General features: G+C 31.1%; 1 protein-coding gene across 1 annotated transcript in view; it reads right to left on the bottom strand.

Moving 5' to 3' along the window:
• The window catches only part of LOC139514187 (alpha-1,2-mannosyltransferase ALG9-like), a 30,082-nt gene that overhangs the window by 10,304 nt on the left and 1,637 nt on the right, over positions 1 to 18,141 (bottom strand). The window contains exons 2-10 of the mRNA XM_071302993.1: positions 12,408 to 12,561; positions 9,107 to 9,241; positions 5,466 to 5,536; positions 4,929 to 5,091; positions 4,304 to 4,365; positions 4,022 to 4,109; positions 3,621 to 3,726; positions 1,697 to 1,785; positions 205 to 241 (exon numbers count right to left, since the gene is read on the bottom strand). Coding sequence (XP_071159094.1) covers positions 205 to 241; positions 1,697 to 1,785; positions 3,621 to 3,726; positions 4,022 to 4,109; positions 4,304 to 4,365; positions 4,929 to 5,091; positions 5,466 to 5,536; positions 9,107 to 9,241; positions 12,408 to 12,561 — 905 coding nt within the window. The remainder of the gene's footprint in view (positions 1 to 204; positions 242 to 1,696; positions 1,786 to 3,620; positions 3,727 to 4,021; positions 4,110 to 4,303; positions 4,366 to 4,928; positions 5,092 to 5,465; positions 5,537 to 9,106; positions 9,242 to 12,407; positions 12,562 to 18,141) is intronic.

Genomic DNA, 18,141 nt, shown 5'->3' with positions numbered 1-18,141 from the left:
ATCAAGTTAACACAAACACGTCATCAAGATAAAATTGTGTGCATGAAAATATATCTTCTCTACTGTAACACAACATAAGTTAAGTTATACACAATATAGACCATAGTGCTGTAGTTACTTAATTTTAAAATGTGTCAAGTTTTAGAAAACATAAAGAATTCTGTTATACACAAAATAGACAACAGTTACAAATGAAGAGTTTACCTGAATCTCCTATACCAACAATATACTGAACCAGCATCTAAAATGTACATCAAATAAAATTATAATTACCTGGTAATTGAGTGGTAAAATAAGTAATGGCATCAATATAACATACTATATTAATGGATTGTTGTCTTTTTTTATGCCCCACCTACGATATGCTCCACCTACGATAGTAGAGGGGCATTATGTTTTCTGGTCTGTGCGTCCGTTCGTCCATTAATTAGTCCATTCGTTTGTTCCATCGTTCGTCTGTGCCGCTTCAGGTTAAATTTTTTGGTCAATGTAGTTTTTGATGAAGCTGCAGTCCAATCAACTTGAAACTTAGTACACATATTCCTTATGATATGATCTTTCCAATTTTAAAGCCAAACTAGACTTTTGACCCCAATTTCATGGTCCACTGAACATAGAAAATTGAAGTGCCAGTTTCAGGTTAAAGTTTTTGGTCAAGGTAGTTTTTGTTGAAGTTGAAGTCCAATCAACTTGAAACTTAGTACACATGTTCCCTGTGGTATGATCTTTCTAATTTTAATGCCAAATAAGATTTTTCACCCAATTCATGGTCCATCGAACATGGAAAATGAAAGTGCAAGTGGGGCATCTGTGTACTTTGGACACATTCTTGTTTAAGTCTCATTTGCTTTCACCCATTTACAAGATGTTTTGTAGTGTATGTTCTTTTAAATTGCATTCCAGAAAAAAATATTTAAAAAATATGCATTTTGCAAAAGCCTCCATCTGAGAGCAGTTTGTTAAAATATACTTATCTGAAAATGTTAGAAACACCTTTTTAAATGTATTTTAATTTTGTATATTGCACTTTTATAAAGCATCAGAATAAGAATAGATTATCATGTTTTCTACATTGATATTGTTAAATATGAGCTGCTAGCCACAATGTTAAATATGAGCTGCTAGCCACAATGTTAAATATGAGCTGCTAGCCACAATGTTAAATATGAGCTGCTAGCCACAATGTTAAATATGAGCTGCTAGCCACAATGTTAAATATGAGCTGCTAGCCACAATGTTAAATATGAGCTGCTAGCCACAATGTTAAATATGAGCTGCTAGCCACAATGTTAAATATGAGCTGCTAGCCACAATGTTAAATATGAGCTGCTAGCCACAATGTTAACCTTTTTGGTGATAGAGCACAGCAAACAAGCTAAATAGCTTCACATTGTGTCGAGAGATCTATATGAAGAAAACCCCATTATCTGTTCAATGTTCTATTACAGGTCTTTTCTTCCTACCTAAGACAGTTTTACTTTTAATGAAAAGAGAGCTTGATAACATCTCCTCACACATTGTGACGTCGCTGATAACCTCTCCTCAGACATAGTGACATTGCTGATAATGCCTGCTCTCGTTTCATAGCCTTGATAAGAAAATAATGAGGTGACTGAGTTAGGTGATATAGGCGTAGGGAAGGACGATAATCTTTATATAATAATAAATAGATCTGCAGCACTAGTTAACAACTTACAGCAAATGGTACAGAAACTAATGCAAAGCAGAAAACCAAATTAAAGTTGAGAAATCCATTCAAGATGTAATATGAAAATGGTTCTACACCTGTAAAAGAAAATAAACATTTAATGATCTAGTTTACAAAACCTTCTGCACTGCTATTCATTAATACATCATTAAGCTATTTTTTTAAATCCAGTTTTTCACTATGTGTTTTTATTCAATTTTTTACATGTTTTTTTTACATTCTTCCTTCCTTTTTCTACAATAATAAAAATATGAAATAGTTTCTCTTGCAACTTCTTGTTATATTTTGAAAAGTTTTTGAATTATTTTGTGTTTAAACATTAAATTTGATTATTAGACCTTTTCAAAGAATTCTTAACTTCATTTTTTTTGGTTATCATTAAAATTGAATTCCATGATAAGAAATAAAAGAAACTGTTTGCTGAAACGATTTTGTAAAAGCTATCACAGTTTGTTGCCAATTCTTGTAAATCAATTCATTTGTGGAATATTAAACATGTGTTTTCAATGAAATAACATATATTTGTAAAACAAGAAATATATTCATAAAACCAGAAGAAAAATCTCATTTCACAGATACATCTATTGCTATAGTCTGTTAAGATAGGTAATCACCTAAAAAAATTCTACATATTTAAAATCTGTCTAAAAAATGTCAATTAAATTAAAAATATTGAAATTACCATAAAACTTTCATCTTTAAAAGCACCAGTTGCTAACTTAATAAGTATAAAACTCTTTATGAGTTTAACACAGATTTCAATAAATTACACAATATAAATACACATCATGCATATTCATATTCTTGTTATCAAAGGTACCAGGATTATAATTTAGTACGCCAGACGAGCGTTTCGTCTACATAAGACTCATCAGTGACGCTCAAATCAAAAATATTTATAAACCCAAACTAGTACAAAGTTGAAGAGCATTGAGGATCCAAAATTCCAAAAAGTTGTGCCAAATACGGCTAAGGTAATCTATGCCTGGGATAAGAAAATCCTTAGTTTTTCAAAAAGTTCAAAGTTTTTTATACGGGAAATTTATAAAAATGACCACATTATTGATATTCATGTCAACACCGAAGTGTTGACTACTGGGCTGGTGATACCCTCGAGGACGAAACGTCCACCAGCAGTGGCATCGACCCAGTGGTGTAAATAGTTATCAAAGGTACCAGGATTATAATTAAGTACGCCAGACGCGCGTTTCGTCTACATAAGACTCATCAGTGACGCTCAAATCAAAAATATTTATAAACCCAAACTAGTACAAAGTTGAAGAGCATTGAGGATCCAAAATTCCAAAAAGTTGTGCCAAATACGGCTAAGGTAATCTATGCCTGGGATAAGAAAATCCTTAGTTTTTCAAAAAGTTCAAAGTTTTTTATACGGGAAATTTATAAAAATGACCACATTATTGATATTCATGTCAACAACGAAGTGTTGACTACTGGGCTGGTCGATACAATATTTACAGATTATTTAAAATACAAAGAATTATTTCCCATGATTTTTGCTCCTAAATAAGTTTGCAATATCAGATTGGAATTTTTTTCTCTGAACATTTTTTAGACACTTCATGATTCTAAATAACCATAGTTCAACATTGTTTAAGTCTTTTAAAAGTGTTATCCTTATGCTAGCATGTTGAAAGTTTGGTTGTCTTGCTTGCTTTGTTTGTATAAATGTTTGTTCAGGCATTGTAATTAAGATTGACATCTGCAATCAATAAATAGGTGGTGCTTCAACTTGTATACATTGCTTAACTTCCAAAATATTTGTAAGTATAATGTTTAAAGGCAAGCAAGTCAACCAAACATTGAACATGCTATCATTTGGATAAAAACTCAAATTTAAGGTAATTTTATATACATTTGCCTTATTTAATGTTACAACTCTCTAATAACTTACCATAAAGATCAGGTCCATGACTTGTAAACACGTTGTAGACTATAATATTGAGTGGGGCAATCACTAATTTACCATAGTACTGGTAGTCAATTAATACCATTGGTACCTGAAAAAAAAAATAACAAAACATTTATCATTTGTACAAACATTTACAAAATCACATTCTTAATTGAAATGAAAAGTTGTGATTCCACAACCTTTATTGTCTAATATAGGTTGCTTTTCCACAGTCCACAGAAATAAATTGAGTTCCAATACCTCTTGAGAATGTTGTTTTGTGATCACCTGACCATATCTCTTTTAATGTGAGTTTAAATTCTTTTTCAATAGAATAAGATTGTGTTTTTATCTCTTGTTTACATACAAATGTTCAAATATATAAGATTTCTAAAATTCCTTACCGAAAATACTAATAGAGCAATTAAACTATGTGAAATGAACAGTGTCAACTTTTTCCTTCTAAATACTAAATCAACTACAATTGGAATCCTGCAAAAAGAAAAGAAAAACATATTTGTAATGTTGAATCGATGTGTGTACAGTTTTTATTTCAGGCTACCCCGGTATATAAAACAAAAATATGTCATATTTTCAGAGCTTCCTTTTTTTCTAAATCTCAGTACTGTAAGAAAAGCCTAGCAAAAAATTGTGAAAAAATAATTAAGAGCCATGTTAAAACATACCCTAAAATGGATGCAAATGGCCATCCTAATATTGAACTTGCTGCTACTGCTGCTATGGCTATCTGTAAGTAAAAGAAGAAGTTCCAACAGTAGTTCTATGGGATTGCTGACTGTAAAAGGTATTACAATTTAAGTCATACTTAAATTATATTATATTTCACATATAAAATATCAAACTTCTCTACAACTTTGCCTATTTATATATCATTCTCAAAATATTGTTTATTTTCTCATCTATGTCAAACTAGGTGTGATTTGATTTAACATAGTTTTTACTAGGTTGCAATTCACATCAGACGTCATCCATTTGATTTCTTAAGCAATTTGAGAAAAAAAAATCTGATTAAATCATATATACCAAATGCCCCATAATACCAGAATATCTAAATATTTTATCATTATATAAACAGATTCTATTCCTTTCTCATCTCTCAACTGTTAATTTGGATCCTTTAACTGCTTTCAGTGGAGCTCAATTAAAACAGTTGTGGAATCAATATACAGTCTGCATTTCAATAGGTAAATCTTTTAAGACATCTTGATTATTTTCCTTTAAAGTGGATTATCTCCCATGAGTTTAAAAATTTATTTGCTCCAAAATTAGCAGAATCATGATAATACTCACAGAATATTTACCAAGAAACCATGCTCCCATGGAAATGAAGGTCAGGTACATACAAAAGCTGCTTGGTAGAAATGCTGTTGAAGATATAAACATTCCAGCACTCATAATGAGAAATAACAGGGTTATCCTTCCTGTATTGGTACCAAAATGTTTACAAATACCTCTGAAATACACACATCAACTTATAAATTTCTTACAAACAAAACAATTCTTTAATTGAAATTCCAGTGAACTAATTGAAATCTGAAAAAGTTTAAACATAACTTGACCAAAACAGTCATTCTGATGTATGCATAAATTTATTGTACTGTAAAATTGAGCACAAGCCTTATCTAATTGTATCACATCAACATATTTGAAAATCTTGTCAAAACTATCTTGTTATTTGAGGCTGATGCTTATATCTGAATAATAATGGGCAATTATAAGCAGACAATTTTTACTGTTTCCATAAAACCATGAATGGTCTTGCAAGTGGTTCTAATCAAATAAGTCTTAAATCAGTCAACTAACTTCATAGAATATGTTCCCACTCACTTGTAGAAATAAACTTCTGCAGCAGAGCAGCATACAGCCAAAATACATCTCAGTAGATAAAACAGGACTACCTACAAATTATAGCATAGTAAATATATAGTTGTTCAAAGCACAAAAATGCTAACCAAACATTTAAACCAACTTATTCTTAAGGGATATAGTTATGATACTGTTGTCAAGTCATTAAAGATGGAATTTTTATTTAATTAATATTGATTCACTCATAGAGTCTTAACATGTCTACAGGAAATATAAATTTTCTTGGGTGAACAAATCATCATATCTCCCTCTGGGACGTGAAATAAATGTATAATATCCCACAAAATTAATGTGAGTTAAAAAAGTCATATGTACTTCACTTGTGTTTATATTTAGCAAAATAATTATGAAACTTCCTCAGTTTAAAATCACTACCTCTTAAACATGCTAATCAACTCAAATTTATACACAATAAAATAAAGTATACATGTATATGAGATAATTTCAAATTAGGTATCTACACGTACAATTGTATACCAGGGCTTCCAAAATAGTTTTATTTTCCAGACATGACATGCCAAGTGGACATCAACATGGGCTTGCCACTTTAACACAATTCAGAAAGAAAATTGTTGTTAAGGCAATTATTTTGACTTGATCTTGTTCATCTATCATTTATACTTGCGCTAGCAGCCACTGTACTTTCAAAGACAGATTATGATCTTGCTATTTGACATGCTGTAGTTTCTATGTGATTTTTTTTAAATTGTAGCATGCTATCTTAAAGACCAAACAGCCTATTCATTTCTACCAGTGATTTTTCCTTAACATTTTGTGTGAAGGTATTTCATGATTTGAGGAACAAAATATGATGAAAAAAATCGGGGGTCACCGACTTAGTTTTGTCGCTATAGCAACCTCAGTTTCGTGTTTTCCCGAATATTAACATAATATGTGCTTGTTATATAAACTCTCCAAAAAATACTTTATATCAAGCCTACAAGCATAATTCTTGTTCACGTTAAACAGTAGATTTGTATCTATCAAATACAGGTTCAAGAGTTTTAGACTCGTATTGTTTTGATCTTTAAAAATATGATTTATTTCATTCCCGCCAAAAATAAAACGTAAAAATGAAAAACGTTTCCAGTATTAAAAAATATCTACCAGTGATTTCTTCATAATAATTTCAAGAAGGAAAGTGCCATGTGTACTCTTCAAAATAAAGCAATAAAAAGCGTATGTCACCGACCTTTCAAAAAAGTTATAAGTAATTTTCATGTTTTTTTCTCGTTCATTTTGAAGAAAAGAGTTGTTTTTCTTCAGAACATTGCATCTGACGTCATAGTACAAACTTTCCTTGCTGGCGCACTATTTGAAAAAAAAAATCGCAATTAATTGGAAGTTTGAAACCTACATTTAAATTTCCAAGAATGACAACTATATTCACCTACTTTATTATCCGGTAATACAAGAGATTAAATGCATGTGTCAGTATCAGATCTTACGATGTTGCCGCACAATATTAACCTTCAGAAACACCATCCGTCGGAATGGAAAATTGTTTAAAATAACCTTTCACGCCGCTTTTGTTAGGAAAGTATGTCTTTGTCCTCTGTCCCACATAAGCAAAATGATTGAAAATAAAAAAAGAAATGAAAGATGGCACTGGTTAACTTACAGAGTATTTGACTATACCAGACTAGATGTGCTTGTTTCTTTTTCGCGTCAATTTCAGAAGATTGCCGTAACGAACTCATTCGGTACTGTTGAAAGACGGACATACAAAAGCATGGACGGAGTTCTTTATACCATTATTTTTGCCGACCTAGGATGAACGTTTAGAAATTATTGCATCGAGTTTGTGAATTTATTATTTTAGAATAATTAAGATATTAGGAAATAAAAATTATAGGTATAATATATGAATGAAATTTTTGATTCCAAAACGTTATACATCTATCTTAAAATACAATCCTTTTATTACTACCTCATGTATTTTCAATAAACGAGACAGTAAATATAAATTACAAAAAGTTTTTGATTCAAAAATTAATTTAGAAATAATTTTCCGTTGAAAACTACAAAGTAAGATTTCTCCAACAGGATAAAATATAATAAATCTGAATTGCTCATTTTGGAAATTAAAACAAAGAAAAGGTTGTTGCCGGCATTGAAAATCGAAATTTGTTTTCAATCTTTCCGGTCACAGTTGTAGCTAAATGAAAGGGAGCGATTTTTTTTAAGATATTATTCTTGGAGCAATTGTTTTTGTCATAAGTTAAACTTACAACAATTTAGTTTTAAACACCGAAAATTTTGATTTTAATTCACATTCACATTCGCTGAGTATTAGTTTTATTAATACTTTTTGCCTTACAGCTAAATTCCTAGTGCATGTAGGGTGAAACTTTGGTTGGCTTCCTTAATAAATGTTTACTCAAGCTCTCTTATTAAGATTGACATCTTTATATATAGGTATGTAAACCTGTATACATGCTATTTAATTGAATTGGACGTTATCAAAATATAATTATACAGAATATACAAACAAAGCAAGCAGGCAAACCAAAGTGTTGATCTACATACATTAGAAAATTAGCTGTAAGCTTCAGTGAGATTAGACAATATGTTTATCATTTCTCCTTAAATCAATTTGAAATGAAACAAATGACAAACAAAAATGACCCTTTGTTATCATTTTATTTTATTTTTACTATAAGATTTTGTCAAATAAGCAGTATAAATAAATTTTTACTTCATTGCAAGATCGGATATTATTTTACGAGAATCATCCAGACATCAGTTACATGCACATGTTGCCAGTATGTCAAAACTTTTAGGAATATTTGATTATGGGCCTAACCTTGTGAATACACTCATTTTTTTTAATTTTTGAAAAATTGACACTAAAATTAGAAGGATAATTGCATAAGGAACATGTTTACTAAGTTTTAAGTTGATATGACTTCAACTTCGTCAAAAACTACCTTGACCAAAAACTGCAACCAAAAACTTTAACCTGAAGCGGGACAGACGGACGGACGGACGAACGGACGCACAGACCAGAAAACATAATGCCCATAAATCGGGCAAAAAAAACCTTTCACCTTACCTGTACACAATCGGCGCAAACCAAAGACAAAATCTACGCAAGTGAAGAAGAAAAAAAATGAAATGCAGATCGACGCAAATATAAGACAAAATCTACGCATGTGAAAGAATAAAAAAAAAGTTAATGCAGAACGGCGCAAATGCAAAAAGTCGAGATCAAAATTTATATTTTATTATTTTTATTAGAACGAAGGTTAAATATAGTGTAGTATCTTATGTGTCCATTTGTGTTAAATCTCCACAGGATGTTAAAGTAGCGCGACACATAATAGTTCCTCTTTTCTTGGGAGACGTAGCGTACCTACGTAGCGTACACCATGTTAGAATCCGTGAAAAACGCGAAATTGGACGTTATAATTTGACGTTTTTTCATTGCTAGAAACAACGTCATAGAGCTTTTATGTCACTACCAAGTTGCATTAGCTGATGCGCATAAACAATAGGCTGTTTGGTCTTTAAGGTCAAACTATATTGTGTTCAGTGACCTGCAATCAACGTTTTATTTTTCAGTAGGTAATAACAGTACAAAATTGTCAATATATTTATACCTTATTGGTACCAAAGATAAAGTGGATGAGCTTCAGTGGCAATCCATGTATCCAGAGATATGCATAAGATCTAATGGCATATTGTGGTGCATATTCCCAGGTCTGAAAACCCTTCTTGAATAACAAGTAGTGCATCTGAAGATATACAAATTATCAATCACTATTTCAAATATGATGTGCATAATTATTTTTCATAATTTAACTTGATTCTTAGCTAGTAAGAAATTAGAATAAATTAAATTTGGATGTAACACGTCTTCTGATTGGCTGACGTCGTTTAGTTTATCATAATCATAGACACAATTTTGTCATGTGACCATGCTGTCATCAACGTTTTTTCATGATTTATGCAAGTTTAAAATAGAATTTAGAATTAAATTATAAGAAATAACTGTAATATTTTGTCAGTCTATTCGAAATAACATAAAAAATATTACAGTCATTCCTTTAATAAGGGCATACGATACAGTTTTGATCCCGTATTAACAGTTTGATGAAAATTTCTATATAGGCTTATTTTTGCCTGATTAAATCAAATATGTAATAAAAAATATACCTTCATGTGCTACTTTTTGAGTTAAATGAGGTAGAAATTTTGGATATTTGCTAAAAATTCAAATTTCTGGCCGTATTTTCTCTTTCGAAAGAAATCCATAACTTTTTTGTTTTTCAAGATAAACACAAATTGTTTTTTGTTAAATAATTTGTAATTTCTATATTTTATAAGTATCCTAAAAAAATATGCATTTTTTATTCAGAAATAACTCATATTTATCAAATGGTCATGAATTGAGAAAAAAACATCCTTTTTTGCTGTATATTTATCAAAATTAAAAAAATTGCACTATTTACAGTTTTATAAAATTTGGTCCACATAATCTCCCTGCAAAATGAAACAAAATGTCAGTTTAAAAAATGGGGGTCCATGCAATCGTTTTCAAATTAAATCAGTTTGAATGATAACCAGATGCTCCGCAGGGCGTAGCTTTATACGACCACAGAGGTTGAACCCTGAACGGTTGGGGCAAGTATGGACACAACATTCAAGATGGATTCAGCTCTAAACTTGGATTGTGATTAAATAGTTGACACAGCATAGGTTTCTAACACAGAATGAATGTGTTCTAATGAACTTAAAATTTTTGTTTTCTCTTAGAGCAATTCACTATGCTGTTGAATATTAATCCTCTCAAAAAATGTTTGAAGAAATTTTCTTTTTTATTTATGAAATTTCAAATGAGAAAAATTGAACCCAATTTTTTTAATCACATCCCCCTTTCCCTTATTCCAAAACTAATCTCAATTAAAATTTCTAATGTAGTTTGCAACAATAACTACTCATTTAAATACATCATAAAATATTAAGATGTATAAAAACTGCTTGTTATCACTGAATGGTAAAGATTATTTTAATTTATCAGTTGGTAGTAAAAAGTGAATATACATTGTATATTGTATATAACAAAGATTTAAGTTGATTCTGGACAAAGAAAGATAACTCCAATTAAAAAAAAATCTTGCTATTGCACAATATTTTGCAATTAGATATTTCTTGCTTACTATTCTGGACAAAGAAAGATAACTCTAATTAAAAAAAAAATTGCTATTTCACAATATTGTGCAATTAGATATTTCTTGCCATTGCGCAATACTGTGCAATTGAAAAGACTTGCTATTGCACAATACTTAATATAATAATTTTAGATCCTGATTTGGACCAACTTGAAAACTGGGCCCATAATAAAAAATCTAAGTACATTTTTGGATTCAGCATATCAAAGAACCCCAAGATTACAATTTTTGTTAAAATCAGACTAAGTTTAATTTTGGACCCTTTGGACTTTAGTGTAGACCAATTTGAAAACAGGACCAAAAATGAAGAATCTACATACACAGTTAGATTTGGTATATCAAAGAACCCCATTTATTTAATTTTTGATGAAATCAAACAAAGTTTAATTTTGGACCCCGATTTGGACCAACTTGAAAACTGGGCCAATAATCAAGAATCTAAGTACATTTTTAGATTCAGCATATCAAAGAACCTAACTGATTCATTTTTTGTCAAAATCAAACTAAGTTTAATTTTGGACCCTTTGGACCTTAATGTAGACCAATTTGAAAACGGGACCAAAAGTTAAGAATCTACATACACAGTCATGACAGTTAGATTCGGCATATCAAAGAACCCCAATTATTCAATTTTGATGAAATCAAACAAAGTTTAATTTTGGACCCTTTGGGCCCCTTATTCTGTTGGGACCAAAACTCCCAAAATCAATACCAACCTTCCTTTTATGGTCATAAACCTTGTGTTTAAATTTCATAGATTTCTATTTACTTATACTAACGTTATGGTGCGAAAACCAAGAAAAATGCTTATTTGGGTCCCTTTTTGGCCCTTAATTCCTAAACTGTTGGGACCTAAACTCCCAAAATCAATACCAACCTTCCTTTTGTAGTCATTAACATTGTGTTTAAATTTCATTGATTTCTATTTACTTAAACTAAAGTTATTGTGCGAAAACCAAGAATAATGCTTATTTGGGCACTTTTTTGGCCCCTAATTCCTAAACTGTTGAAACCATAACTCCCAAAATCAATCCCAACCGTTCTTTTGTGGTCATAAACCTTGTGTCAAAATTTCATAGATTTCTATTAACTTAAACTAAAGTTATAGTGCGAAAACCAAGAAAATGCTTATTTGGGCCCTTTTTGGCCCCTTATTCCTAAAATGTTGGGACCAAAACTCCCAAAATCAATACCAACCTTCCTTTTGTGGTCATAAACCTTGTGTTAAAATTTCATAGATTTCCATTCACTTTTACTAAAGTTAGAGTGCGAAAACTAAAAGTATTCGGACGACGACGACGACGAAGCAGACGACGACGACGCAGACGACGACGACGACGCCAACGTGATAGCAATATACGACGAAAAATTTTTCAAATTTTGCGGTCGTATAAAAATCAGTCGAAAAAGCATCTTTTCCCGATATGTCACAATTTGACGTCGCGAAAATAACATTTTACGTTAGCAACGTCATTACCTCCCCTGTAACTGTATCGTATGCCCTTAAGTAAATCATACACACACATTATTTAGCCATTAAAATGTAAAATTCATTAAGTTTGACATTTTTGCTAAATTTATTAACATGGTCATAGAAGTTTGAGAGAAAGATTTGCATTATTTTGATTTTCCATATATTATAAAAGATTTTAGTTTGATATCAATGACAACAATGATATATGAAAAGCACATGGAAATATTAATACATAGTTTTAACAAATTGTCTTACTGGTTCCCAATAATTAAAGGTCTCATCGCAGTCCCCTACAATGTTCCAGACAGCAGCACAAAGTCTGATTGATAGAAGTAATTTGAATGACGTATACGCTCCAGGCATCCATGGTTGGCTGTAACTAACGTTTACAGGTGAAGAAATTTCCTGTCTGAAAAATAAGATCAGTGGTTATTGTATCCCGATTCCTGACATAAAACAAATAATACAAATAGGGTTTTTTTTGGTTTTCAGAACTTAACCGCAGTGTCAAGTTTATCATCAACATTCTTGTGTGGCCTTTTTCATTGTTGTTAACTTTAACTTATTTAAAGGCTACTGAATACACAACTTTTAGCAACTCAGTCAAGAGTAATGTTTCAATGAGATCAACATTTTTTGTAATAATAGCAACCATATTTCATGACATCAAGCAACTGACTTATAATTAAGATGTTGAAACAAAGATCAAAATTATTAGTCATAAAAATCACATAAATTGATAATTTAGCAAAACAATCTAATCTTTGGAATCCTACAAGTATTGCCAATTTGGATCATGCTGGATATGATATATATATCAGTGTCAACTTTGCATCACCTGAATTAAAATACAGATCTGGTACCTAATGGAAGATTTATATACATGGTATGTACATATATACTTTTTCATACCAAATGGGAGCTTTATATGTATATAATTTATATGTTCCATATGTACAATTCATGTCCCATTTCCTGTCATTTCGACTATTACATTTATTTGGTAATGCATACATGTATATATATTTTGTAAATGCTGTCTCACTGATGTATACTCCACATGGCATTTTATTCATATTACTTGGTTAATCTATTTATTGTTTCTACATTAACATCCATGGCCAGTGGCTTGGCAACTCTCAATGTCGACAACAAACCCATAAATTTTTTGGTGAGGATGGTGATTTTATAAGTACAAATGTATAACTCAACCGACTTTAAAGTTCAAAGAGATCCATTTCATGCAGTTATACCAGTATTTTGTCTTTTATACACTTCTCTATGTTTATTTGTTATTTAAATAAACACATTCTATTTTGTTAGAATGATTTCAATTAAATATGCACATCAAATAAATTGTTGCATGATTTTATCATGTTTATGAAAGAAAATAACAACTATGTCAGAGGGTAGTAATACCCTTTATCTTTAGACGTCAAACGGTCATTTTCAGTTACCGTTAGCATCAAATTGGTGAAAATTTGTCCGTTAAAACCCCGGATATGTGACAAGAGAATCAAGTGGAGATGATTTGAGGAAAAGCTGAATGACATATCGAAAAATCGAAAATTTCAATAAAAATGAATGGAATTAAAGACCGATCTGGAACATATTTCATTTAAAGTATTAAAGCAAAATAAATTTATAAAAAAAGGGACATGACATGAACCATGTAAATATATTCAAGCAATTATTTCAATTTTGCGAAACAGACATTTTTTTTACATCAACGGCCTTCTGACCATATTCTGACCATATTTTGAGGGAAAGATATTTTTTTGGAATTAGGGAAAGAGGAGGTGAAAATAAATGGGGAAGGGGGGGATAAGAATTATCATTATTTTTTTTGTTTTGGGGGGGGGGGGGGGGTTGGTTACATAAGTATTACATGTATCATTATTTTATTTTTTTTAGAAAGGGGGAGGGGGGTAATATTCAACACCATAGTGTAATGCACAACAGGGGAGGGTTTCAAATCACAACAGCATAGTGTAAAAAAAAAAAAAATTAAATTCAAATCATACATGTTATATATATAACCAATTTTAAGTGTGAATATTGTGTACATTTTGGTCCTAACTTTTCTGGGTTGGACATCTGCCATCATATCCAGCTGCACTCAGCAAAGCAATTTATTTTACTAATTATTTCACTTATGTTTTTTTTTTTTTTTTTTTTTTTTTTTATCATTTATAATTTCATTTATTTAATTTGATTGTTATTATGGCTTCATTTCCTGTATTTATATTTTTACATTTTAGTTTACTTTTGTTTTATAGTTCCATAAGACAGGTCACATAACATTTCATAGTCAATTATAAAACTTATAACTATGAAACTTCAAATAACCAAGCATTTTTAAGTTTTCCTCTTTTAGAGGTTGGTTAATTAAATTAATGCTGATTTAATAGTAATAGTAGGTGGAGGTGAGACTAATATTTCTTTTAATTTTTTTAATTTTATGAAACTTTATAGTTTGTTATAATGCTTTCTTTAAAAAATTTAATGAAATTACAAATATTACTTCGTTTTATTAAAGTTGTTTTGTTTATAAATAGTTTGCAAATACCCCTTGCTGGATTTGCTAGTTGTTATGTTGTAAATGTTAAAGTTAGGAGCTAAACTCTGTGTACTGCTGCTTATCCACAGACAAAAATCCTTTATACCTTTAATTTAAATTACAAACGAAAGTGAACCAATGCCTGGTGAGTCTGTAGTACGGTAGAGTCCATAAAGTGGATACCTCGCCGGGTATGCAGGGTCGTTATGATAAAAAAACATAAAATGTAGAGAGTCTTATAACAACAACACTTTAGGGACTGCTGCAGAAAATTTATTGATCGACATGTTTCGGTGCCTAGGGCACCGTCATCAGGATAAAAACAATACATAAAATCATGCTGAAGAACAAAATCGGGTTGTTAAAATTTAAACGTCACAATGTTACAATGGTATATATAAGTAACGTTATTAATAGCAACTGAAAGTGAAAGTGAAAGTTCATTGTAAGTATGGAAGTAAACTATAAAAAGAAATTAAAATAAAATGTTTTTGTTGTGAAAATGTTTGTTAAAATTATTCTGCTAACATGTGTTTGTCCTCTTGCATCGTGGAAAGAATAATACAATAAGTTGTCAGGCTGTGTATAGACTGTATAGGTTGTGTGGTCTGAATGTTCATTTAACTTTCTTCCCCAAAATAGACGACATTTTATCAGCAATTTCGTACCATTTCGACTGGCTTCCCTTGGCCAGAGGTACTGCTTCCAATCGCGTCAGGAATGCTGTAAAATGTTTCGGTCGCCGAGAGTAAAGGACAAAGTATAAATATCGCTAGTCTATATGTTGAATTTGACCTATGTATCATTCATCAAACTATCGGGAATGGCCACTTTTCTGTAAAAATGGTTGTATCTCGAGGGTTGTATGTTTGATTACCATATTTTCGGGAGCTTCAGATTGAATTTAAATAATACGAAATCGGGTGCATTTAATTTCAAATTAATTCTGTAAGAGAGAAATAATTTCCTATCACTGTTCTTTTCCTCCTTAAGGCTCGTATTGGGTTAAGATGGTCCGTTATTATCTATTTCTTTTCTTGTGTTTGATGGCAGCATTCTCGGAAGGTTCCTGTGGGTGCCTCAACAAAATACAACTTTGTTTACTGTGTGCGAATGGCTAGTATGATTAGCGCTGGTTGCAACGGCGGTTTCCTTACGGAATGCAGGGGTTCACGATAAAAAATAAAATCAATTACAAACGAAAGTGAACCAACGCCTGGTGAGTCTGTAGTACGGTAGAGTCCATAAAGTGGATACCTCGCCGGGTATGCAGGGTCGTTATGATAAAAAAACATAAAATGTAGAGAGTCTTATAACAACAACACTTTAGGGACTGCTGCAGAAAATTTATTGATCGACATGTTTCGGTGCCTAGGGCACCGTCATCAGGATAAAAACAATACATAAAATCATGCTGAAGAACAAAATCGGGTTGTTAAAATTTAAACGTCACAATGTTACAATGGTATATATAAGTAACGTTATTAATAGCAACTGAAAGTGAAAGTGAAAGTTCATTGTAAGTATGGAAGTAAACTATAAAAAGAAATTAAAATAAAATGTTTTTGTTGTGAAAATGTTTGTTAAAATTATTCTGCTAACATGTGTTTGTCCTCTTGCATCGTGGAAAGAATAATACAATAAGTTGTCAGGCTGTGTATAGACTGTATAGGTTGTGTGGTCTGAATGTTCATTTAACTTTCTTCCCCAAAATAGACGACATTTTATCAGCAATTCCGTACCATTTCGACTGGCTTCCCTTGGCCAGAGGTACTGCTTCCAATCGCGTCAGGAATGCTGTAAAATGTTTCGGTCGCCGAGAGTAAAGGACAAAGTATAAATATAAATGTTATACAAAGGTATATAGGGGAAAAAAATTCTGAGACAAGTACTGGTGTGTTTAACACAACATTTTTTTTTTATTGAACTATGGGATAGATCTAGATCTCCAACATAAAATTTATAACATATTTGTTCACCACTATTTAAATCATAAAAAATGCTTTTTTTATTCCAATCAAAATCTTGAAATCCTTTTTAATGAATTTAGTTTACATATTTGTTTAGAGGCCAGCTGAAGGATGCCTCCAGGTGCAGGAGTTTCTCGCTGCATTGAAAACCCATTGGTGGCTAGTTTCAGCTGATTTCTGCTCTATGGTCAGGTTGTTGTCTCTTTGACACACTCCCCATTTCCATTGTCAATTTATTTAAATATGTGAATAGTAGTTTTTTACATTTTTGGAATTAAAAGAATTTTTTGTTTTAAATTATTTGTCTTGTTTCAAACTATTAAAAAAGACTTACTGATCTTAAATTACTTATTTCAGGTAAACTTTTTAGGTTCAGAAATAAATGATATATATATACAATGATATTATAGTATGCTCCTTGTGAGCCCATTTTATGGAAATAAAGCATCTGCTTCTATACATAATTTGGATAAAAGTTTTCAAATGCATTTCCCTCCTCTTAATGATTGAAGAAGGGGTTTTGAATTATTAATGAAGGGGTAATAAATAAGAGTTCTGCTCATGATTCACTTCAAAGGAACTGATTATTTTTCATTGAAAAATTTTACAGAAAATTTATTACATGTAAATGCATTTTGCAGAATATTCTGTATGCCAGATATAAGCTAGTAACCTTAATTTATTTCTTCTGGATTTTTTTTAAAGGAAGATGAAGATCATTAAATTTTAGAATTATTTTTTGCTAGTTGAATTATCCGAATAAAATATCCTCTGGATATTGTTAGAACAGTATCATATGAACAAAAAAGTATATATCTGTGGATTCACACTAACAGTAACAGACAGACACAATATTTAACAAATGACCGCTTTTCAATGATATTTTTATAAACTGAAACTCACATTTTAATTAAACTTTCTATTTTGTGCCCAGTAACACTGCTTACAAACCAATAATAAGAGAAAAACATTTGTTCAATCAGTCATTTATGATCACCGCCGTATTGTTATTGTTTTAAGATCGAGTTATTCCCCTTTAAACGTCCTATTTTTCAACTTGTTGAATCGTCACACCGCCGGTTTACCTATCGAGTTTTTCTATCAGTGGGCTTTTCTTCAACAAAATATCAATAGTTATCATCTCATCTATATGAATATACGTTACTATTTCATGTGTCATTTCAATTTACATTTATTCATTTTCAAGTGTCACTTCCACGGCCCGAATTTTCATCTTTCATCACCTAATTTGCAATGAAATATTGAATTTTCAGCCTTTTAATAATAATGTAGTGAAAGTTTGAAACCTGCCGCATCAAAGGGTATACTTCTTTTAGAATTGGAAACAAGTTAAATGTCATTACACAGCCTTTTTCGTGACGTCGATGCCGTTTCTAAAAAATGCCATTTTTTTAATGGAAAAGCGTGTGAGCTTTGTCGCATTTTCGACACCATTATG

The sequence above is a fragment of the Mytilus edulis genome, chromosome 3, assembly GCF_963676685.1.
Source record: "Mytilus edulis chromosome 3, xbMytEdul2.2, whole genome shotgun sequence".
Taxonomy (NCBI): Eukaryota; Metazoa; Mollusca; class Bivalvia; order Mytilida; family Mytilidae; genus Mytilus; species Mytilus edulis.
Note: the sequence above shows the minus strand (reverse complement) of the source record. Positions and strands in the feature narration are given on the sequence as shown.